Source organism: Xyrauchen texanus, chromosome 44, assembly GCF_025860055.1.
Source record: "Xyrauchen texanus isolate HMW12.3.18 chromosome 44, RBS_HiC_50CHRs, whole genome shotgun sequence".
Classification (NCBI taxonomy): Eukaryota; Metazoa; Chordata; class Actinopteri; order Cypriniformes; family Catostomidae; genus Xyrauchen; species Xyrauchen texanus.
In genome coordinates, this window is record NC_068319.1 from 27,131,538 (window position 1) to 27,157,894 (window position 26,357).

A 26,357-nucleotide genomic window follows, 5' to 3' on the forward strand; every position below is an offset into this window, starting at 1 on the left:
CAAATATGCTTTTCTATGCAACTCTGGCAAAAAAATTTGATTTTTTTGCCATAAAAATCATTTTGAGAAGAAAGGAAAACTTCATGAAAGGAAATGTTTGGATACACCCAAAAAAATGTAAACATTTAATGAACTTAATTAAATCAAGCAATACTTTTCCACACTTTCTGATTTTAATTAATTTGATCTTGTATGAATTTAATTTCATTTTGTCACATCTACTAGATTAAAATGTGTCAGAGTCATCATTTTAATTATGTTGAGGCAAATTAATTTATGCAAATTCTGTTTTTTTATTTGTTTGTTTTTTTGTCAAACATTTGTCTGTGAGCTTGTAGCCTCAGCAATCGAGGACAACGTTGTACCAATCAGTTTTAAACATTATATTAAGAGATTAATTTGCAGTTTTTACTCATGTTGAGGTGCATGCTGGGAACATGACATAATATATACATTACATATTGTTATGGCCAACAATTTAGGTTGTCCCAATGCAAATAATTGCAGTTGATTGCACACAATTAAATTAAGTTGTGGCAAAATAACTTGGAATGTAGGCCTGTGGAGTTCAGGCAGAAGGTTCTATGGACTTATGAGACCAAAATGAAACACAAGACCAATGGTTCAGCATTATATCTGGACTAAGAAAAGCAAAGCTTATGACAAGAAGAACACCATCCCTATGGTCAAGTATGGAGGTGGGTCAGTCCTGTTATGGGAGTGTTTCGCTGCTACAGGAAATGGCTAGCCTGACCGTGTGACTGGCCCCATGGATTCTTTGGGGTATTCGGCCATTTTGGCAAAGAATGTGATGCCTTTAGTGCGTTAATTGAAGCTTGGTGATGAAAACAATGCCAAGGATACAGCCAAGTTTTCCAAAGCCTGGTTCGGGGATGGGTCCTGTAATGACCTTGAATGAATCTCAGTACCTACATTAAAATCCAACTGAAAATCTTTGGTGGGATTTGAAGGAAGCAGTGTCAGCACAAAAACCAAAGAATGTCAATGAGCTGGAAGCTTTTGCACATGAGAAATGGATTAAGATGCCTATAAAGAGGAGTCAGAAGCTTGAGAATACCGTACTTGAAAAAGGATGCTCCACAAATACTGACTTTTGAATCATTTTGAATTGACATTTTGGAGAGTTAAGGGATAGGTTAGATTAACCTAACCCTAACTTTATGTTCTCAAAATTGTTCAAATGTGTATTAAAAACTTTCTTGGACAGTTTATTGAGGTTTTAGTTAATGTGTTTATATTCGCATAAACAGAATGTCTTGCAGGTCAAGGGGGTTGAATAGTTTTGATTGCAACTGTATATGTACTGTATATTCCTGCATTTAACAGTATCAACAACCTTTATTCTTTTAAATCGGCTCCTTAAAAAGATTGACTTTGTAAGCTCTTTGAGAACTTCAGAAATACACTTTATCCTCTGTTTGTTTCTCCTTGTTCTGAAGCCACAATCGTCAAGCTTCATTTCCGAGTGTTTAAATGATAGGTAACCACTACTTTCATTAAGTGTTTTGAAGCAAGGAAAGTCACATTTACACTGTCATGAAAACCTTGTTTTTTTCTTTTTCTAGTGGAGCTCATTAGTTTGAGGAAATCAAATATTTGTTTTTTGTCACTGGAGGCACAAGGGCGTCCTGATAAGCTGGGGAGTTAGCGTTAGCGGGCTAATTAGCACGCTGCTCTGTTGTTTGTTAGCGTTATGGCAGCTTTCACTGCTAATGAGCAACTCTTGCTGATGTCACCTTCTGAGTTTGATGTTCTTTGGTTCCTTGAGTATTGATGACCTTTATTTTAACATATATAGTAAACAAAGAGAATCATAAACCAGTTAAACTGGTCAGCTGGTGACTTAAATTGCCAGTTACAGGAATAGTTAATCAACCTTTGGTACAAACCATTTTTTTAATCTGACACGAATGAGATTTCTTGATTTGGAACAACATGAGGAGGGTGAGTAAATGAGAACAGAATTGAAATGGGTAACTATTCCTTCAAGGTTCTTTGAGTTTATATAGGACCTGCTGCAAGCCACAGCTATCTGCCTTTTAATCATCATCCTGCTTTTAATATTATGAAGCCCATTTTTATACATTTTTTTCAGATAATAATTTAATTAGGATGTTGAGACATGCAATGGCATTATGAGGCATTATGGATTCATATATTTAGTTGCAGATACCAGATAAACAGTCTTGGCACATTATTCAGAGTGCAAAGCGAAAATTACCAGCCAGTCTCTGTAACTAGTGGAATTTCTCAGCACTGCAATTCTGCTTTTACTGTCACTGAATTTGTTTGTTTTATGGCCATTTTTGCACGGTGGGATAAATTGGGAATTGTTAGATTGCTTCTTCCATTTCCAAGCAAGTAAACATGGCTTATCATAGTTGATAAGAAATACGAAGAGTTTAATTGAATAAAACCTCTAAAAGATCACCTTGAATTTAGTTCAGCTTATTACTTTGCTTATCCTATTCATCCTGGCAAGGACATGTACTTTAATTTAAACTGTGAGTGTCAATCTCCATGATTTAAGGATCTAGAGATGTGTTTTAAAATCAAAATTTTAATGATGACTAAATGTTAAAGTGAAAGTTGGCCCCAAAATGCAAATTTTTCCCAATTTACCCACTCTTGTGTAATTCCAAACCTTTATGACTTTCTTCTGTGAAACACAAAAGTAGAAATTTGAAGAATCATCACAAGACACTTGATAATCAATAACGTCTAATGTTATTGATGTTCAACCTGCGCCATAGCCACAATATTTGTTTTGGGAGCTGCATAGTGCATAAACAGTTTTATCAATTATTAGATTTTTTTTAGTAAATTTTTAATTTGCGTTCTCTCCTTAGTACACTAGAGTGCACAATGAATACATAAACCAACAGAACAGAGACCTAAGGCTCTATTTTCATTATTGCTCAATTTATAAGTCTAATTGGCATGCCTGCACAAAGTGTAAGTGGGGGGATGGGTATATGCGTGCATTGTATTTTATGTCAATTAAGCGGTGCAAAGCACAATTTGAGAAATAGGTAATTGTGCTAAAACGTTTCAAAAGCATGTCTGTTTTCAGCGCTAAGTCTAAACTCAGTTCCTTCATTTGGAGATTGGAGACTTCACCAACAGGTGGGAAAAAAGTAAATTTCAAAACTCTTAAAACTCTTTCAAATTATGTCCATGATGATCACTGTTGTAGTCGTTTTATGAAACAAATATATATGAGATTTGATGTGATATATTTTGTAATTATTATTATAATGTTTATATTTACAATAGAGCTGTCAGAATTAACAAGTTAAAGCATGCGATTTCTTAAAAATATTCAATGCGTACATTTTTCTTAAATGCGATTAACGCATTTACCGTTAATACTGCATAAACACTGGTGTGAAGGGCGTAACCTTTGTAATGTGTCCACCCGGAGTCATTACACTGACACGCTCACCACAAACATGCACACGCACACACACACACACACACACACACACACACACACACACACACATACAGTGCCAGAGCCCTTCTGCCAACAGAGCCTACAAGCTTATCTTAAAACAGCATAATGCAGTGGACCTATAGACAATATATGGGTGGCACTGTCGTAACACAATAAAGTTGACCATTATGCTCTCTCCTATGATAGAGCTGCGGAGGCAAAATGCAGAATGAGATGTGTTGGTTTGCAATCGCTTTTCAGGTGAGTTCATAGCGGCACTTTGATGTGAATATTGAACGCAGCTTCACGATTGCTGTAACAAAGTAGATAGCGACAGTCTACCAGCAGATTAATATTGTGGAGGATGAGAGTTTAAGACATTTAATGCACATTGCAATTAGTATGCGATCTGTGTTGGGACTAGTTCTTTCTATTGGTCAAACTCCCACAAATGTTACACTTATCTTTATACTGTGGAAGGCTTTGTTTGGAAAATGTTAATAAGGCATTATATTTCCCAGTAAATAAATAAAAGCATTTTATTTGACAATAAAATGACTAAATATAGTGTAAAATTTCAGCACTTTTAAAATCTGTGATTAATCTATTAACTACAAAAATTATGATTACACATTTTAATTGACTGACAGCGCTAATTTACTATTGTTTTATTATGTTGATTGATCTTTTATCATTTTTATTGGTATTTTTCCACTTGTTGTCATATAGTGATTTTTAAGTCACTGAAAAAGGAAGTTGGAGAGAAAACGTTTGGGATTTTGGATGTTTTTTTAGTTTTTTTCATATAAACTTCATATAATTTTGTTTTCATTTGTGTAATTTGAATTGAGTAATATTTTTCGTTAAATTTTTTTTGTTTCAATACATAAATTAAAATGAACTAATTGGTGTGAAGTGCATTCCGATACAAACACTGTTAATACTAGACATGATTTGTGTCAGTAGATGAAAATGATTAATAATACTTGCATTCTCTATAAATATGTGGTTCTCCTGACGAGAACCACATATTCCATGCATATAAAAGGGCCCTGTCACTGTCATAGAAATATTCCTGACATTCAGCAGGGACCAATCCTGAAAGTACTGTCTTTTTTATATTGCTGGTGCTTGACAGGGAATTGACTATATAATAGGATGCAGACGGTGCCAGAGAAGAACCTCAGAATTAAATTGCACTTGACCCAGCCCATTAGCACCTTGCGCATGCAATTTTGCCAATCCTATGTGTGCCTATACTTAGTGCATGCTTGCATGAAAATACCAAAACTTCCTGGCCATGCCCATTGACTTTCCATGTATGACTTATGACATAGCGCTGCGCTTAGCGCTGGCGCTCTTAAACTAGGGCCCCTAGTTATAAGCAGAAGTGCTCATTCTCAAATCTGAAGTAATAAATTAAAACGAAAAAGAAATGCTTCATTCCACAGCTCTGATGTTAACTTAGTGTTGCACAGCATTTCAGTACCACTGCACTACAACAGACTCAAGCCGTATGAATGGTAGAAATATTCCGATATAGGAGTGGTGTCCAACTGAGCTCAGTTTTGAAGTTGCATTTGGGTAACTGCCTCATTGCAGTAACAGCATATATGTGAGGCCAGTGCTGTGATGGGGCTGTTTAAACATGACACTAGATGGAGCGCAACAAAATGGAACAGAATGTATAGATCTCGAGATGCACTTTTCCAAATTGAACTCCTTTAAACTTGATACAGCATTACAAAGACAAATAGCATGAAGCAATTGCAAAAGATCTCTACGTGCTAGACACGTCTCCTTTTTTATCATCTTGTGCAGGAATGCTATGTTTTAGGTGTTATGTCAAGTTTAGAATAACTTAATAAATAAATCACGAGACTCCTGCGTTCCGTTATATTTGATGTGATAGTATTCACACTTGAAAATGATGGTAAAAGATTAGAAAAGATGACTTCACTATAATCGTTAAAGAGACATGGATTGTCTTGTAAAGCTCAGATCACCGAACTTGATATTCTTGGCCATTTCGCCAAGAGTTTTTATACTCTTAAACTGTTTACAATAGGTACAGTATTAGAGAATTTAAACCTTACATTATTTTCACTGGCACGGACAAAAATGACCGCTTACCAGTGATCTCTACATATTTCGCACAGCATTTAAATGAACCCTGAGAGCCAAGCGGCAAATAAAAACCAGGAACGTCAACAAAAACTAGACGAAACCCAAGATGGGCCAAAAGAGGAGTGTGTTCATGTGAATGCTGGGAAGTAAGACCCAGATTCAAACCCAATAACATCCCAGCTAGCATGAGGCAGACAAGGAAATGTCAGCAGAGGAAATTAACAGCCGTTTCATTGGAACAGACAGGATAAAGCTGATTTAACTTGCATGATATGCTTTTCATTCATTACATGGGGATAAGCGAAGGAGATCTGGGATTGGGCGCACGGCCAAATCACTGGTTCTCACAGCCATTTTATAACTTAATATGCACTGTGATACCTTGCAACAGATTTCTCACATGCCATTGGCATCCAGACATTTGCACGCCTTGATATGTTGGCTGGGTTGTTAATTAAAGGGATAGTTCAGCCAAAATTGAGAATTTTGTCATCATTTACTTTTCTCTGGTCTCGTTCCAAACCTGTATGACTGTCTTTCTTCTTTTTGGAGGGCTTTAGCATGGGCCCAGTGCTGCGGTTTCGCCTATATGTCTTTGATGTAGCCACAGACACTTCTTTCATTTGTGAGATGGATGCCAAGTCATTTAGATTGGACTGAATTGTGCACCCAGTAGTTTTTGAGTTTTCTGAGGGATTGTGAGAATGACACATGTTTAGATATTCCATTTGGCTTTTTTTTATCCATTTAATCTGTTGCTTAAAATGAAACACATAGTAAACTTAATGAGCTGTCACATGCTAAATCTTAACATATTGAAAGCAATGATTGAACTGTCATTTCTTTGCAAAGTTTCCATCTGTTAAGTCAGTAAAAGGCTATGGATGTGTATCAAAAACATGAATTCAATTTTGACCCCATTTGACCCCATACTGATTCTTAGTACACTTTCGTGGTCTTATTGTACACCATTCACATAATTTCAAATAATCTTTCATCATAAAGCGAAAAGTAAAGTAAAACTAAAAAGAAATTCTTCATTCAACAGCTCTTATTTTAACTTAGTGTTGCACAGCATTCCAGTACCACGGCACTACCCCAGACTCAAGCTGTATGAATGGTAGTAATATTCTGATATATGGGTGGTGTTCAATTGAGCAATTGTTCAATTCAGTTTTGAAGCTGTATTTGTGGCTCAGACTGTACCTCACTGCGATAACAGCACGTATGTGAGGCCAGTGCTGTGATAGGGCTGTTTAAACATGACAAGAGATGGATCTTGTGACACGCTTTTCCAAATTGAACTCCTGTAACTTTATACAGCATTTTAAAATGCAGTGCTTATGCAGCGAGACACTCATAAAAGAGCATGACGCAATAGCAAAACATCTCCACCAAACATTTTTTTTTGTGTGTTATTCTATGCTAGACACGTCTCCCTTTTTTATCACCTCGTGCGGAAACACTACCTTTTTAGATGCTATGTCAAGTTTAAAATAAAATGCATCACAAGACGTATGGCATGTGTATCAAATGTGTATCAAAAATATTAATAAAATGATGACCCCATTTGACCTCATACCATTCTTAATACTCTTTCCTGGTCTTATTGTACACCATTCACATTATTCCTAATAATCTTTCATCAGAAAGCTCCCTCTGAAAGATGTTTCAACTGACGTCAAGTTATGCCCTACATGTCTGTCTTGTTTAATATTTTGTTTCACTCTGAAAGACATTTCGTTACAGAAGTAAAATGGGTTGTGAATGCCATTTCATGTTCAGTTTAGAGTTTGACATTTCAGTATAAAGCATTCTGGTTACTTCCGTAACCTCCGTTCCTTGATGGAGGGAATGAGACGTTGTGTCGATGTAGTGACACTAGGGGTCACTCTTGTGAGACCAAGACACCTTCTGATCTTTTATAAAAGGCCTTTGGGAATAGGCGAGTGGTATTTGCATGCCACTCCCCTGGACATACGGGTATAAAGGAGAGGGTATGCATTCAGGTTTTGTGCTGAGGAGCTGAGAATACCCATTTCAGTGGGTAGTTCAGCATTGTGGCAGGAGGGACACAACGTCTCGTTCCCTCCATCAGGGAACGGAGGTTACGGAAGTAACTGTCACTCACTCAACGTTGTGTCGATGTAGTGACACTAGGGGTCCCCTACAAAAACTCCACATCTTGCTGAACTGTGTTACGTGGATCGGCATGCGAGACGGGCAGACTACTGTGTGCCGCATAGCCAGCGCACCGGGCCGGCACGTAACCTCCCCTGACGCTAGTATGAGTGTCGAACAGCCCATGGGGATGAGTCAACTACCCAAAGGATCTCTCTCAAAGGAACCACTGGTCAGAGCCCAGGAGGCCGCCACACTCCTGGTGGAATGGGCCCGTAGCCCTGCAGGGGGCGGAACATGCTGAACTTGGTAAGCAATAGTTATGGTTTCAATGATCCAGTGGGCGACCCTCTGTTTGGAGACAGCGCTTCCTTTCCGCTGTCCACCAAAGCAGACAAAGAGCGCCTCAGAGACACTAAAGCTCTGCATGGGATCCAAATAGATGCGTAAAGCGCGCACCGGACACAGCAACGCTAAGGCTGGGTCTGCCTCCTCCTGGGGCAGCGCTTGCAGGCTCACTACTTGGTCCCTGAATGGGGTCTAACGCCATGAACCGATCTTGATGCTGGACGCTCGCTAGAATGCGCCTTTGCGTTAGCATCTTGTACACACTGATTATGTGACCCTGGGATAAGAAAACCGCTCTTTTGTAAAAATGTTGGGTACCACAGCTACTTGAGTGTGTGGTGAAATTAAATGAGAAAGGAAAAAAAGATTCTCCTAAAAAAAGATTCTCCTATCCCCCCACCGAGGGATGGAGTGGTCTATTCACCAGCTCCGGAATAGCGGGTCTCCTGGTCCCAGGGTCGCCCGTGTCCAGGGCGCTTCAAAGCCTTCTTCTTGGCAGTCAGGTGTGAGACAAGTGGCGTCTGCTTCCTGCGGGGGGCTTGACACCATGACTGGACGAGGCCACTCTCCAATGCTGTGCTCAAGAGCTCATCACCTTTGTGGGCACCGAACGAGAGGTCGAACTCGCCTTGGGACGAGCCGGCACACTCATCCGAGAGCCTAATCGGAGCAAACAAGCATGCTGGGGAATGGGAGGTCTGTGGGGATTTACCCGGCAGAGGTGGTCCCGTTATGGTCCCCGAATCACCCCCAGTGCTCGCCGCACTGGCCTCACACCTGTAGGTAGGTTCTTACGAAAGCAAGCAGCGACTGCAACGTTCCCATGGTCATGTCCTCGCAATGAGGACACAACGCATTCACAAAAGATGTCTCGGCGTGGGCGGCACCCATGCATGAAAGACAGAGATCTTGGCCGTCTGAAGGCAAGAGATATCGACCGCATCCAGGAATAACACACAATCGGAAGGGCATCTTTATAAAGACGTTCCGATGTGTGCCGCTTTTTTTAGAATGTACTCTTTTAGAAAGGGAAAATAGTCTTTTAGAATACACTTTAAATGATCTGCCGAAGCGCCCAGAGGTGATCTCTGCAATGCACCCGAGCAGAGAGGGGAGAAAGCCGCTGTAATGCGCCGTAAGGATCCAGCAGAGGTGAATGGAAGCCATGGGAATTCAGCTTGCTTTTTTCTCAGTGAAATAGCTGGGACCGCTCAGCTCCGAAGAGAAAATCTGAATGAGCAGTATGCATGCCCTCCTTTATACCCGTATGTCCGGGGGAGTGGCATGCAAATACCACACGCCAATTCCCATTGGCCTTTTATAAAAGATCAGGAGGGGTCTCGGGCTCCCAAGAGTGACCCCTGGTGTCACTACGTCGACACAAAGTTGAGTGAGTGACTGTGGCAGGGTGGAGGGCGGGACCGGTTGTGATTATACACACCCGGTCCCTTATCAGGCTAATTAAGCCTCCGAGAGGGATAAAGGCTGATTGCGGGCGGTGGTGCGGGAGAGAGATATCGTTTACGGACATGTACGTCATGTGTGTGTTGTTGTCTTTTGTTTAAGTTTATAATTCAAATATTATTTACATTGCCAAGCCGGTTCTCGCCTCCTCCTTTCCATTTAACTACGTTACAGTGACAGATAGGGAACTAAATTTAAATCTGGAGATGATATTGTTACAATGCTGTTTGAAGTGTGATCTTTGTGGTAACAATTCTGATGTGTACTTTAGGGGCTCCAACAGGAAGTTATCTACAGGAAGATATGAGCCACTGGCAGCTACATGCACACTATTACCCTCCTCTACTGCGATCTGCCACCATCCGCAAGTTTATGGTTGGCTATGAGATGCTCGCTAATGAACAGAGAGATCTGACACCTGAACAGGTATGCTTTCTGTTTTTCATCACCAGATAATTTTGTGTATATGTGTATTTGTATATTTTATTAGTTGTTTTTCTAAATAGATTTACTCTATCTATTTATATATAAAGAAAACATTCATATTATACATAATGTACAAGGATTACAGCATTTTCCCCCATTTTCACATAAGTGATCATATTCCACCAAAGTCTCCCACTAGGACAGTAAATTAATTAATTAATTATTGCACAAAGTAATCACAAATATTGACCAATATTAATATCATAAATTGTATTAATATAATAATTATAAATTAGTAAACATTAATAATGTAATTGGAGAACTAATAAAATAATGATAATTAATAAATAATAAATAATTATAAATATGTATTGTTTATAATTTAACTGCTCATTCTGTGTGCATGCACACACTTACTATACACTAAAAATGACTAATAAAAGGTGCTTAATTTTTGGAGTAGAAAATGAACTTCAGACTTCCCAAAATCAACTTGCAAACAGTGACCTGTGTCTGGCTCACTTAATCTGTGGTTGACTTGCTTGGAGAGGAAACTAAAATAGTAAATGATTTAATGATCAGATCAGGTTCGTTTTTAAATTTTGACAGTACTGGTTTTGTCGGGTTGAGTTACAGAGTCTCGTTTATGGGGCAGCAGGTTCAGGCTTCAGTTTAATGTCTTTGCAAATCTCTAGTCTGTATTATTTTCCCGTGTCGCCAGTATTTGTATCTTTCCACTACATTTAGAGTTTCCACTAAGCCTTACCTTAACAATTATTTATAGTTCAACTCCCAACTTGTATTTAACTTCTTTCCTTTTGGCAAGTTTTTATGACCTAACAATACTCGTCACATTTCTCCAAAAACATAGTTTTTAAATGGCTTTGAAGCAGCTGTCAGATTTATTTTTCTTTCTTTTTTTTCTTCTTCCTCTAATAATTGGCTAGTGAGTTGGCTTTTTTGTTTTTTATCTCAAAGTTTCAACAAAAGAGTCTTAAAACTCTTAAAAGTTCTGAGGGCCATCATAACGTCACGCTTAACACTTTGTGACTTCTTACTGCAGTCATTGGAAGAGAGCGCAGTAAGTCTAATCCACAGTAACCTAGTTTCTATCCACAATGTTATTGACAAAGTGAAAATGTTGAAAAATAGCAACTGAAATTTACTGTCTTCTGCTTGTTTCCGTTCAAATGGCCTTTAATCAAAAAAAGGTGCATGATGATCTCGTGCTTAAAAAACTACTTTGTCGATAATAAATCTGCCCTTTAGCCATTTCCATACAGAAATGTCTCTATTTTCTTTCTTTGTAAAACGAGGAGAGTATTGAGACAATTCATTGAAATTAGTCAACTTACTGCCATTTAAATTTCACAAATAAATGCAATTAGAAGACGAGGAATAGCAATTTAAAGGGAGCAGTTGCCCATCTGAAAGGACTGTAATATTGGTCCTGATGTTGCACCTATCGCAGGTTGCCACTGGTTCCGACCCGAAAGCAAATCGCCATGGCCCACGATCAGTGTAAACATGTAAACACGCTGCATCCACCTCATTGTTTAAGCCAAATCTACACCGTTGATTCCAAGTCTTCTAAAGCTATATGTTATCTTTGTGTGAGGAACAGACCAAAACTGAATTTGTTATTCACTAAAAATTTGGACATCTGCTTTAGCTCTCTTTGGTGCATTCATGAGAAATAGTGGTTGGTGAACAAATCAGTACTTTGAATTGAATCTTTTCAATGGATCGCTTGATTTAGTTCTCAAAACCTGAAGCTAGAACAATGACTTCAGTATTTGAATCTAAAATGTGTTCATTTGAATACTAGACCTGTGACATTCAACAAACTGGGTGGCACAAGTTAACAAACCAGCTTTGCTTGATCTTTTAGATTTGCATTTGGTGTTCTGAATTTCTTCTCAATCTAAAAATAAAAAATTAAACTGAACTAGTAATTCTATCATTCTAGCTAATTCCACCTCCACAAAAACAAACAAATCAGATTTTTAAAAATAAAAATGTATAAAATATGCAACAAAAATATTTAGTTTTGTTAATGGCGCATTCAGTTGTTCTATAGCTAGCATTAGCGTTGCTCTCCTTCGTGTACTTTAAGTATTGATGTGACAGTGGCGTTAGACGCTGTACTGCCATCTATCGACATGGATCAGCATGATCGTCTCTGTTGCCCCGTCAGATCTGGAATATCATTTGCATCTGGAAAAAGTCAGAGTTTGAGGTCATTTCTAAAGTTATTTTTTACTACTAAAATTGAATTGCTTTGCCTAAAACAATTGTCTGAATTCAAGCGAACAGACTTCAACAGTTAAGGACAGATAATTATTGTCCCTCATATCAATAATCTTTGGAGACTGTCTACGTTTCACATTATTTCTTAAGACAGTTATGTATCTTTATTAGAGAACTGCTTAGCGTGAAATAAACCTCAATTCAGGCATGAAAACTGGTCAGGGGTAAAAAAGGTGAGAAGTATACGCCAGCAAAAATTCCAATCCAGTCAACTTTATTTATATGGAACTTGACTGCCGTCTTCTCCCTGGATTGGAGGGTGTACTTGACGGTCTGAATGGCTATTGAATGATACACATTATGGGTAAATATACTTTCTTATGGTGTTTGCCTAGTACCATAATATCGCACATAAAAATCAGATGCATGTACGTAATACTAGCGCACAGAACCGTATCCGTGGCCGTAAAACTGTCCTCGCAAGGGAGCATTTCTGCTCTGTGTGCATGTGGCTGTGACGAGTGCTTTTTTAGGCATATTATGAGGGGAAAAAAACATTGTCTTATATTCAGAACAATACGGTACAATACAATTATTAAATTAAAATCTGTATCTTTCTGGCCATGATCGTTTAAAATGTATAAAGTGCATTATTACTTTATCAGCATCGTATTCAACATGTAAAACGGAGGTCGGGCTCATTTCTGTCAAATGTAGCAGATAGGAGCTTGCTCCTGCTTGCATTAGCTTACATGTTGTATAGATAACGTCCAACAAGAGAAAGATACCGACACGTTTTATCCTGTTGTTGATGTTAGCCTACATTACATTCAGGTTGCTGCCACTCGTCTCCATAAATGAACAATTAGCTTAGCTAGCATTATTGGTTAATAACAGTGGCTTACATAATGAAATTGGCAACATCACTGTATCTGACAGGACAGTTAACATCGTTGGCTTGCGTTCAACAGTGTGTCCAGTTGTCAGAATCTCGGTGTAGCAGACTTTGAAAAAACCCCGCCCTACTCTGACTTGGATTGGCTGTCAGGTTTCGGCATTAGGAGTGATGATTTGTTAGGCAGAGCCTAAAGTTGCGAAGTTTATGGTAACCATGCAGATATAGCAGGTAAATGCTGGCCACAACTTATTTTCTCATTGGATCTGCGCAAATCACGTAGGTGACCCATTTTGGTTTCAAAACGGCGAATATCGCCGAAAGGTGAGGAGTTTTTATGCCTACTCAATTATCTAGCGATACAGAATGTTATGCTAAAGGAAAGATTATAATTGTTTGTGATGATCAAATTTAGCATGGCCATGAATACTGTATTTGGCAAACTTTTTATGTATCCAAGCAACCAAAGTCATGGTTTTCTCAAAATCCACACCAATCGCTGTGCCAAGCTACTAAACGAATGAAGACGAATGCCATTTCAAAGAGATGGAGGTACATGGGACCCCCTTACTATAGCTGTGATAACAAAGAAAATAAAACTACACGTTGCTTTCTGGTTGCGTTTGTAAACACAGCTAAAAACTGTCCATTACTAACATACAGTACGTTGACTACACACATAATTTTAAAAAGGTAGAGGGAATCTTGTATGAGTTTTCTGTAAATTCCACTGATACTATCCAGGGGGCACCACACTACGGCATTTTTTAAATTGTCTTAGGTCAGTTTTTATTTCAAAGTTTTTCCAGTATAATTAATCAGGTGTAAATTATTGTTTAAAGGTCCGGACAGCTACCAAAGCAGCTCATAAAAAAACAGTGGTCTATACAATTAATGTCTTACCTGTCCAACAAAAAAAAACTGCATCGGCATCACTACTGAGGTTTTTCTCCATCATCAAATCTTTCCACCTTGTGTATTGCCTTTGCCGGTCTTTCAATCTTCTTGCTTCAGACCTTTTTTGCGTCTTCGGCAGTACAGCTACTGAATCTCCCGTTGTCTCCACTGCTAAAGCATGATAAATAAGTATGTTCCATTGTGTTCTTTTCACTCTTCACATTACCAGACAACAAAACTGTGTGCATAAATAAGCACAGCCAATTGTATCTACATAGGCGGCAGCCAATGGGTGCAAGGATTCTCTTCTTCGACGATAAGTGAAATGCAGCGGGTCATGTGATTTCAACATGGCGAAACACATTGAAGGGGGTGACCCGCACCATGTTATTTTTTTTATAGAAAACTATTATGAGAATAGTCTTCATCTCATTTGAATGTACACCATTCACAAAAATACAATTCATTTGTTAATGTGTTAAAAATTTTGCACCTTTAAATGTCACATGACACAAATGTCAAGAATTAAAATTAACAAACAACAGATTAAAATGCATTGGTCATTGTTTTAGCACCATACAAACTGTTCTGAATTATTTGTATATCAATCAGACTCAAAACTCGAGTTAATTCATTTATCATTAAATGTTATTCTATGGCTTCAGAAGGCTTAAAAAGAATATAGCATCCAAATCATATGGGCCGCTTTCATGATGCTTTTATAGTGCTGTTTCTGAGGGCCATCATAATGTCACACTTAACAGTTGTGACTTCTTCCTGCAGTACTGTCCTCAGGATTATTTAAAGTTAGTTGAATCCACAATGATTCATTTTTTAAGAACTCCCACATCTACTTCACGTGCTCCATTAATGGGTCCAGTCATATGGAACATAGTTCAACCGTATAAGGGTGACACTGCTCGCTCCAATCCTGCCAAGTGAGGGAACTGAACAGAAATTGAGTCCCTTATTTCCTTTACTCCTTTCTCATTGCGACTGCTGGAGGGAAGTGGATAAGGGGGCGGCAAGCTACGCTCCTGATTGATGCCTATCTGGATGTATTGATTGATAGCTTGAACAAATTACGGCCTTCCATCGTGGTGCTGTCAGGTCAGTGGCCATCAACGCCAATCTGTCACAGTGTGACCGATTTGGGTAGAATCACCAGCCTCCCTCCCAACAGCAATGCAAGAACCTTTCAGACTCCTCACAAATCCAATTCCCCCCAGTTTGTCCACCTGAATGTGAAATTTATCTGCCAGTGGTGAGCGTTATCAGTCCTAAACCAGGACATCTGTTTTTCTCAAAGCGAAACAACTGAGAATGGTGTGGACCGCAATAAATTGAACTTGGTTATCTGCTGACCTGACCTCGGTTTACTGAGCCGGGTTGCTATTGGTGGGGAGTTGAAAAGCAAGTCACTGTTTATGTGCACACTAGGGTGACCAGACTTCCCAATAAATTTGAGTCAGTCACAAATTAGTCTTAGCTTAAACATGTTGAGCCTAATGAACCCCTTACGGGCCTGATGTCACTTAGCTTACATTCTTTACATTTATTATATAGTCTTCTGTCCAAATATTTTAATAATATTGACAAATTATACATCTTTTGAAAGGTCTAAGGGATCAGCATTGATATCCAGTCTCTGTTTTATTAAAGAAATTCTCCAGGAACAATAATATAGTCATTTGTGTCAGAAGGGCAAATGGGAACATGCAAAATCAAAACAGGATTTCATACCTGTGTTATGAAAATGTGATCGCCAGATGAATCCAATTCATCACACAAACTTTCCATGACAAGCGTCCAGTAAATAACATCCAGTTGTACTTTTAGTCCAAAAAATGTCAGAGAAATGTAATGTCCATTGTTTACATCTGAATTCATCTGAGAAAATAATTCTGCTAAGTGTTCTTCAAAAGATAACGGACGCCTTGTAGCTTTTCTGTTGTAAAACTGTATTGTACCAAAATATTATTATAATTTATTTGTTTTAAAGGAAGGTTCCATAACGATTCAGTTCACTCGACATTGCGGTAAATGCTTTTGAGGAATACCTTTTCCGATGACCTATTTGAAGCCCTTTGATAATAACGGCAATCTTATGATGATGATTATTATTGACACATTGCTCCCTCATGTCAACATGACAGCTGCGTTCTCTGCCTGGGCTGCACCCATGCCGAAGTAGCTCACACATAGAGATAGACTGCCCTCAATGCGAGGGCATGAGTCTCCGGATGCTACGCTCAAGGATCGCCTAGGGATGATCCTGCCTCCCGCCCACCTCCTCTGTGTTAGATCCCGAGGGTTGAGTTGGATGAAGTCGAGGAAGATCCCGCACCTGCGCCAGCCCTGTGATCCCCTCAATCTTCCAATGTAGCATCCATATCAGTACAGTATACTCATGATAAGCTCCGGCCCTTTATCGGAGCACATGGCCTTATCACGTTGGTTGTTCTGACAATGGAGATGATTTCATGTCTTTCGCAGCATCAAATATGAGTGACTGGTCCATGGAGGATGTCACTGTCCCTTCCCCCAGTGAGGGATAATAATCTCTATACAAAAATAAGTTCTCACACAATAAAGAAAGTGATTGTTATATCTTCTCGTGCTGCATCGGCTCGAGATGCATGCACATTTACACATCGTTCACTTCCCCCCTCACCAGAGTTTATTGGGAGATTACATGTGTAGTTTCTATGTGATGATTTTCACATAAACAATCTTCTCACACAATAGAGAAAGTGCTTGTTGGGTCTGCTCGTGCTGCACATGCTCTACACACACGCACATTTACACTCTGTTCAGTTCCCTTCTCCGCTGGTGTTCGCCGGGAGGCTTCACGTAGGCTGTTTCTGTGTATTGTGTTCACATAAATTATGTTTTCATAAAAATCAGAAAAGTGATAGTCACAAAGATTTAGATGCACACATTCATACGCTGCTCATTCCCCGCTGTAGGTCGCAGAGATGATATACAAATGTGTTGTGCGAACATGGGAATTTACTACTCTGAGGCCCAGGCTGTACAAATGGCAATGTCAAACCAGATGAAAAGCATCCTCCATCACACTGTTAGGTCTTTTACATGAGACCTCTCCAACACTGGTGGCACGCCTGGCGCCAGGGGCGCATGCGGATTGGCATAACTTGCCGCTGTCTGGCTGCTCTAGCACCTTGGACAGATCCAACCTTTTAACAGCATCATGCTGGGTCAGGTCTTCTGGCAAAATGTGGAAATCACAGATGCGTTCAGTGAAATGTTCCATAGCTGAGATCCTTGCATTTCTCCAAGAGCAGTTGAATGCAGATCTCACCACATTTACACTTAGGTAACAACTAAATCGGCATACAACACCCCGGAGTCTGGCTCCTCCATGGGCAGACACGTTCTATTTTTCAGCTCCTCAAGGGAGCGAGGCTCCTAAACCCCCTTGCCCTGCTACAGTCCCAGCTTGGGATTTAAACCTGGTGCTGTAGGTGCTCACGAGCTCCCTGTTCGAACCATTGGAATTTGTTGAGTTGCGTGTTCTTTCTCTAAGACCGCATTCCTATTGGCTCTGGCCTCAGTTAAACAGGTGGGTGATATGCAGGCGCTGTCGGTTGATAGCTCATGCCTGGTATTTTTGCTAGGTCTTTCAAAAGCCACCATCAACCCAGAAAGGCCATGTGCCTAAGGTTCTATCCATGCCCTTCGGGGCTCAGGTGGTCCACCTACGAGCCTTCTTTCCCCCACCGTTTAATTTGGATGAGGAGCAGTCGATGCATTTGTTTGTTATGCCCTGTGCAGGCATTACACATGTATGTGGAGCCACCTGGCAGTTTAGGCTGTCAAATCAGTTCTTTGTTTGTTATAGAGGATGCCTAAAAGGCATGTCTGTCTCCAAGAAAAGGCTCTCTCACTGGATCATTGATGTTATCGCCCTCGCTTCACTGGATGAATCACAGGATGTGAGATGCCCCATTGGTGTGAAAGCACATTCAAACAGAGGCATGGCATCTTCATGGGCATGGACAAATGGTGTATCCCTACGGGATGTATGCCTTGCAGCATGATAGTTTTCGCAGATCTTGTTCGTGAGGTGTTATATCCTAGATGTGGCATCCATTGCTTCGCAAGTCCTCTCTGTCTAGAGGAGCTTGCTATTCCAACACCAGCGGTGAGCTTGAGCTCCATGTTACAGGCGGGCTACCTGTTAGCCTGTGTAGGCTGTTATCCAATTTACTCCTTCTAGAAGTCACAAGCACTTCCAATAAGAATAAACCTCCCTCCCTACCTCTGGTTTTGAAGGGGTTCAATTTATACTGTGTGTATTATATGATTCATAAGATTAACTTCTTGTCTGGTTGTCACCATGTGGGGTTATTCATTATTCTATATACTTGAAATACGTTGTAATAAGTCACTGCCCGGTGAGCACGTGACCTCTTCTTTTGCAAGTGTTTATACCCTGGTGTGTATCTCGGGTATGACATCATGTAGTGTGGCATGATTGGACTCAAAAGCATTTACCGCAATGTCGAGTGAACTCAATCGATACAGTATTCTCCGGTTACACATGTAACCTCAGTTCCCTTAGATGAAGGGAACGAGACATTGTGTAACATGGCCGAACTACTACTTTAGAATTTCAAAGTACCAGCAATTCATTCTTGTCCTTCAGTCATAAAATTCTGAAGAAATTATGTTTGCACACCCACTTATATAGGCCAACTAAATGCCTACAGGGGCGGGGCTCAAACGCCATTGCCAAGATTGCCATTATTATACAAGCAAGGGTTTCAACTAGGTCATCAGAGATGATATTCCCAAAAGTGTTTACCGCAATGTCTCGTTCCTTTCATTTACATTTACATTTATGCATTTGGCAGATGCTTTTATCCAAAGCGACTTACAGTGCACTTATTACAGGGATAATCCCCCCAGAGCAACCTGGATTAAGTGTCTTGCTCAAGGACACAATGGTGGTGGCTGTGGGAATCAAACCAGCGACCTTCTGATTACTAGTTATGTGCTTTAGTCCACTACGCCACCACCACTCCTTTCATCTCAGGGAACCTTTTCCGATGACCTATTTGAAGCCCTTTGAAAATAACGGCAATCTTATGATGATGATTATTATTGACACATTGCTCCCTCATGTCAACATGACAGCTGCGTTCTCTGCCTGGGCTGCACCCATGCCGAAGTAGCTCACACATAGAGCATAAATATCCAAACAGCACAACCTGCTGTTCTGATGTCATAATGTGTGTAGCCACTAAGGTTACAGCTACTCCGCCAACCAGTGTCCTTTTGTGTAATTGTTTTGATGAACAAAATGAAGAGGCAACAAGAAGACGATTCCAGCGATGTGTGGGTTGTGTATGTTCCACCCATATATGGATTTCCACTATCATAATGTAACTCATGACGTACCTGTACTATTATGGCCAAGGACTGTGTTTGCCCTCAGCATAGTAGGATTGGTAATATTCACGGGGATGCATTTCACTGCATCTTAGGTAAATCATTTATTTGCATCTGCAAATGTATTTACTCACATGGAGTTTCAACATGGATCCCAAACATGATGGATGGATACTGTGTTATTCCGAGGAGAGGGATTTAGCAAAAATGCTAGAGGGCTTCAAAAACAATGACAATGTGTGCTTTTTTGTTGTTGTGTTTTGTTGTGGAGAATATTATTTATTGGGAAATGTATTATACATTATATCATTATTCTGTATGACTGGCCATAATAATAAGAATAATACGTTTATTTTATATAGCGCCTTTCTTCAAACTCAAGGTCGCTTTACAGGTGAGTAGAAAACAAAAATGTAAGAGTCAGAGAAGCACTGGTCAAAGAGATATGTTTTGAGATTGATTTTGAAATCATGTATGGAGGTGTGATCATGGACAGACTGAGGGATAGAGTTCCAAAGAGAAGGGGCAAGTGCGCAAAAAGCCCTACCACCTAGTGAGGACAGCTTGCAACGTGGAAGAATAATTGGCCCAAATCAGATGACCTGAGTGAGCGTAGTGGGGTATTGTGGTGTACGAGGTTCAGTGATGAATGAGGGGGCAAGACCATGTAAAGCTTTGAATGTTGTAAGGAGAATTTGAATTGCATATTATAGGAGACATGTAGCCAGTGTAGACTACAAAGTATGGGAGTGATGTGAGAAGATTTCTTTGAGTAGGTGAGAACCCTATCTGCTGAATCCCCCTGGAATCTACACCCCTGCCTGTAGCCCAAAGGGTCCAGAAACTATAATCTTTTTAGTTATGATTTATTCTGTAATAATTTCCTTCTATCATGTCATTTCAAACACGTATGACTTTCATTCTTCTGTGTCATTTGTCTGTTCCTCACACAAAACTAGTGAAGTCATTTTTGGTGAACTGGTCCTTTAGTTACAAGAGTGTGTGGGCTATGTATGCAAGTCAGGTCACTCCGCAGCCATATTCATAATGTCTCAGACTACAATCACCATATTTTGCATTATGACTTCTACCATTCATTTGTATTCAAGCATCTCAACCCCATAATGTTACTGGTACTACATAAAGAACTACATGTGCTCCTTCCTCCTCACAAAATTGTGAGGTAAGTTGAAAACATTTGGTGTCCATGTGCCTAATTGTGTAATTTGCGTAATTGCAAATAAATACATGCTCTATTATAATTGGCTGACATCTGACAAAGTAATCTGAACTATTATAGCTTATAAAATAAATTACTCACTTTTGGAAGTTATGACAAACCATTTCCATTGGCAGTCATCTTAAAGACATTGGAAGGAAAAAGTTTCGAAATGGGAAACTTTATAGCATGTTAAATAGCTAAATGCAAAAAAAAAAACTAATTGAGTGTGGGGGTAACTATAATATAAAAAATCTGAAAAATATGAATACGTTATTTATTTTAATAAGTATTCATTATTTAAACATTAATAAAATTGCTGTCTGTCTATAATAATTGAATCACAGAATTTGCATAGTTAATCGCGATTAATCGCAGATTTTGAAAGTGCTGAAATTTGACTGTATATATATATATATATATATATACATACTCTTTTCCTGTCAAAATGCATTTATTTCCTTTTTAGGAAAGAAAACAAAACAATATGTAACAACAAAATGCTTCATTAACATTTTCCAAACAAAGCCTAAAATGTCACCAATCCAAGTAATATTAAATGTTTCCTAAAGTCTAAGTGGGAGGTTGACAAATTGAAAGAACTATTTCCTGTAGGTTTGATGTTAGACACTAGATTATGAAAATGCAACATCTCAGTCATGTATAATGATTCAGGGATTGAATATCTGGCAACCGCACCAGAATGTTGTCTTAATCAGCGTGCAGTCGGCTGTGCATCAGAATCAATACAGCCCCAGTTTTACACTAATATTGCAGTCGAGCGCATTATACATTGTTTCCCACGGTTAGATATTGCTGTGTAAATAAATTTTTTAACATATCATACGAAGTAATTCACAAAAAAAATCTAAAATCAAAAATGAAAATTAAAGGTAAAAAAAAATAATTAAAAGCACCCAAACAAATACAAGTGTCAGTAATAAAAGAAGTAAAATATAATGGAAGAAAGCCTAGTTAAAATCATTCATATAATACATTGTTGTCAAAGGACCTCACTGTGTTTATTTTTGTGCATGTTTGTTTTCTGCAAGTGGCATCCATTTTTTATCTTGAAAATATGGTTAATTTGCATATTGTATCCAGTTTTGTGTCAATATGTATTAATCTTTGTAAGTCGAATTAAAGAATGGCTTTAGAAGAAGATTAAAACACACACACACACACACACACACACACACACACACACACACACACACACACACACACACACACGCACACACAAAGACAAAGACAAAGATCCCCCATTTAGCCTTAACAGACTGTAGGGGCAAGTGCTGTTAGCGAGCACCTATGAAGGCCGGCAACGCACACACACACACACACACACACACACACACACACACACACACACACAAATAGTTAAAAACATTAAAAATGCCATTCTGAAAATTCACAAGCAACCCTGCATGATAGCGACTATGTCACATCTAGGGGCTTTTGGGTCTTGGAGGTACAGGCAGCATCTGTCTTGTTGGAAAGTGGAAGAGATATTTTCATAATAATAACATTCTGCAATGACAAATGTGCAAAGATCCAGTATTTCAGGCAAATATACAGTGTGGAGAAGAAAAAAAAAATATTCTTGATGGAACGGCATTCTCACAGGCTGCAATTTCTGATTTTATTTCTAAGCTGACCGAAAAACATCTTCCCACAAATGACCAACCAATTCGTTCTATGAATTGTCTATAGTTGCCATCTAAATTCACGTAGAATGAGGAGGTTCAGCTGACTTCACAATTGACTTAATTAAGTGAACTTTTCCTAAAATATCACAAGCCAGATTCAAACTTGTGTCGTCCCCATACTGTATATGTCATCCCTCAACAAGTCGGTGCAATGTGCTACTCCCAAGGCAATGTTCCAACCTGTCCCTAGTGCATACATGCACTTATTCATTTGTTTACGTGACTCTTAGCAGGGATGGTCAGCGTGATGCAGTGGGTGCTTTAGTGGTAAAACTTCACAACTGAGCAGCTTTCGTTTGGAATATCGAGCTGCACATCTGGGGTGACTTAATATGCTGTAACATTTATTATGGCTTTATGAATGCAGCGCTCCAGCGGTGAGACCAGCTGCCAGTGTTTATGAGACTGACCTCGCATTCAACGGTGGCACCCACCTCAATCAAACCGCACCGCAGCGGTGGTTTGGCAGGAATTAAAGAGTGTTGTGGCGGAGAGATTTGATCAGGAAGTGACACGGGCATGGGGACATTTAATGACACCCGCTGCCGTGGCTTATCTCAGGAAAGAGCGAGAACTTGTGCTTCCTCCTCCGTGTAGGCGTGAATACCTCAATCTGCTGTCACTTCAGGGTCTGGGTCACACTGTGTGTTTTTCCTAATGTGCTTTCACAAGCAAATTGCTACTGCCTTTTTTTTCTTCTTTTTTTTTTTTTGTGATATTACGTCTCTATCCAGCAAACTGTGCTGATGTTTTGTTTCCAAGTGTATTTAGAATTTCTGTATATAAATATATATGGTAAAAGGCCTGCACTTTACACTGTCCCATTCACACACACTCAAACTCATACACCAATGACGGCAGAGCTGCCATGCAAGGCGCTAGCCGCAATTGGTAGCAACTTGGGGTTCAGTGTCTTGCCCAAGGACACTTCGGCATGTGGAGTCATGTGGACTGGGAATCGAAACGCCAACCCTGTGATTAGTGGCCGACCCGCTCTACCACCTGATCCACAGCCTCCCCATAATAATGCAAAGCTGTCACCTTTATTTCTTCATTCTTTTTGTGAATTGGATGTAAAAACCACAAGGAGTGTGTGAAAATGAATGCTATCAATTGGTTCAATTCCTCCTCAGTTAACTCTGTCTGAGTGTTTAAGGGTCTTAAATGGTCAGTGTTCTACACATGTATAGTGTCGTATTTAATTTTTTCAGAAGTCTACTTCTAGTGTTAGACAAGCTTCCTTGCACCAAAAATATAATTCAGTTTTACATGGCCATGTTCCACCCTTTTTCCAACACTTGAGATTTAAGCACGCTATTTTGGCTACTGCACTTTTTTGATTTCTTTATGTAAATGACCTCTGTTATTATTGTCTAACCTCTGCATACTGTTTTAGTTCACACTGTCATTCATGAGGGCACTACACGTTGCTGAATACTTGATATGTATTAATATGTAATTAACATGGACGGTCACGTGTTAATATACTCGTAGTTGTGACACCAATACCATAATTTGTGAATTATATGTCCCATACAGTGTATGTTATGTAAATGTTCAGAATAATAACTTATTTATTATTTTATTTTTCATTCTCTCCCCCTTTTCCTTACATCCGCAGGCTGCAGAACAGTTAAGGCATCTGGGAGAGGACCATTATAAGATGAAAAAGACAGAAGATGGTGCAGATATGGAGAAATAAAAGAGTGTGACCTGTCGGCCACCATCTGTCCAATGGTCAAATAATAAGAACATAAAACAGTTTGAAACAGATGGGACTGTAAGATGACTCTTACTCCATTTTCGATCAGAGTTATGAACTATTATCTACTTTTTAAACCACTTTTATTTTGTTTTAATTCAAGTTAGAAATTAAACATGGCACACGTTTTGGAAGTTGGAAATTAAAAGTTGTAATCTTTGTTTATTTTAGTTTTTAATAATAAAGTCAGTTTTTCCTCTTTGGCAAAATACATTTTGGAAGGTAATATACTAACAAACAAACACGATCCTGTCTTTCATTGTTAATAAGTTGAGTTTGCTAAGGCAAGCATCAGTAAGGTGTAAACTATTACTAATTATCATACTGAGAAATAGGGGTTTTTACACTTAGTATTTGTGACGTAATGAAGCTAGGAAGCAAGTTGCAAGTTGACAATTAGTTTATTGACAGTCAAATTGAGAAGATAGGGGAAAAGTCCGGGGTGATGGTCTAGTGGCGCAGAGTCTCCAATGGTCAGATGATCGTGGTGAGAAGAGTGAAGAGAAGTGTTGAACAGACACGGCGAATCCGGGTAACAGCAAACAGGACACGAAACAGGGACAACGAGAGAACTGGACTGGAACTCTGAAGAGCGAACAACACCGGACATCACAAACAACGATCTGACAAGGAGATGAGAGAGTGGTGAGAATTTAAAGGGAATGGGAATGAGTAACAGCTGGTGAGAGGAGTGATTGCGGCAGAGCGCTAATCATGGTACAAACAACACGCCCACACATTCACGCACCCACACAACACACACTAAGAACAAGGCACGAGACAAGGAAGAGACATAGGATTAAATACCGTGACAGTATTAAACTTTGGTGCTTAACTCATACCACACTGCTAAGGCTTTAAACATACTCAAGTACATTATGCGAACAGTGACATATCCAAAAAATGGAAGCCCAGCTTTATAATGCAGCACTCCGAAATGTGTCAGACTGCAATCCATTACACAGCACATTCTCAGCTTTTCTGCAAGGGGTGTTGTAGCTGGCATTAGCGTAAACTGTCTGCAGTTGTTCCGTTTTCTCTTTACACTCAATTTCTGTCATGGCGGACAGTTTAAAAAGAACCTTGATGAGCAAGTATGTTAAAGTCGATATCTTTATAGGTACTTGAAGTTAAGTGTGCCATTCAGACTAATAATGAATGATAAAACAGGCTAAAAAAAAAACATAGACAAAAATAAATAAATATAAATCCCAGAAAACACCCTAGCAATGCCTTAGCAACCAAACAGAAAACCATATTTCAATCACCTTACTACACCCTAGCAACCAGACGAAACCCTGTATAACTATCTAACAACACTCTAGCAACGTCCTAGCAACCAAACAGAAACCCCTCTTGAAAATTCCTAACATCACCTGTGCAACCATACAGAACACCCTGTAGCCACTGATCAAAACCCCAGCAAATACACAAAACCAAAACAGAAAAACAAAGAAACCAAACAGAAAACCAACTTGCAGCCCCCTTGTAACCCTCCTAAAGCTACATATATAAATTAGGGAATGCACCAATTCGAGAACTAAGTTTAAGTGTTTTTACAAATTGAAAAAAGAATATTGACCAGGCCAGAAATATTCAGGTGAAACTCGAAAAATTAGAATATCGTGCAAAAGTTCATTAATTTCAGTAATTCAACTTAAAAGGTGAAACTAATATATTATATAGACTCATTACAAGCAAAGTAAGATATTTCAAGCCTTTATTTGATATAATTTTGATGATTATGACTTACAGCTTATGAAAACCCCAAATTCAGAATCTCAGAAAATTAGAATATTGTGAAAAGGTTCAGTATTGTAGGCTCAAAGTGTCACACTCTAATCAGCTAATTAATCCAAAACACCTGCAAAGGGTTCCTGAGCCTTTAAATGGTCTCTCAGTCTGGTTCAGTTGAATTCACAATCATGGGGAAGACTGCTGACCTGACAGTTGTGCAGAAAACCATCATTGACACCCTCAACAAGAAGGAAAGCCTCAAAAGGTAATTGCAAAAGAAGTTGGATGTTCTCAAAGTGCTGTATCAAAGCACATTAATAGAAAGTTAAGTGGAAGGGAAAAGTGTGGAAGAAAAAGGTGCACAAGCAGGAGGGATGACCGTAGCCTGGAGAGGATTGTCAGGAAAAGGCCATTCAAATGTGTGGGGAGCTTCACAAGGAGTGGACTGAGGCTGGAGTTACTGCATCAAGAGCCACCACACACAGACGGATCCTGGACATGGGCTTCAAATGTCAAACGTCTTACCT

At 39.3% G+C, this 26,357-nt stretch overlaps 1 protein-coding gene across 1 annotated transcript in view; it reads left to right on the plus strand.

The window, feature by feature from the left end:
* Positions 1-25,682, plus strand: part of galt (galactose-1-phosphate uridylyltransferase) — a 169,143-nt gene extending 143,461 nt beyond the window's left edge. Inside the window, exons 10-11 of the mRNA XM_052117683.1 lie at positions 9,789-9,943; positions 23,953-25,682. Of these exons, the coding sequence (XP_051973643.1) occupies positions 9,789-9,943; positions 23,953-24,033 (236 nt within the window). The 3' untranslated portion in view covers positions 24,034-25,682. The remainder of the gene's footprint in view (positions 1-9,788; positions 9,944-23,952) is intronic.
* Positions 25,683-26,357: the final 675 nt, after the last annotated feature.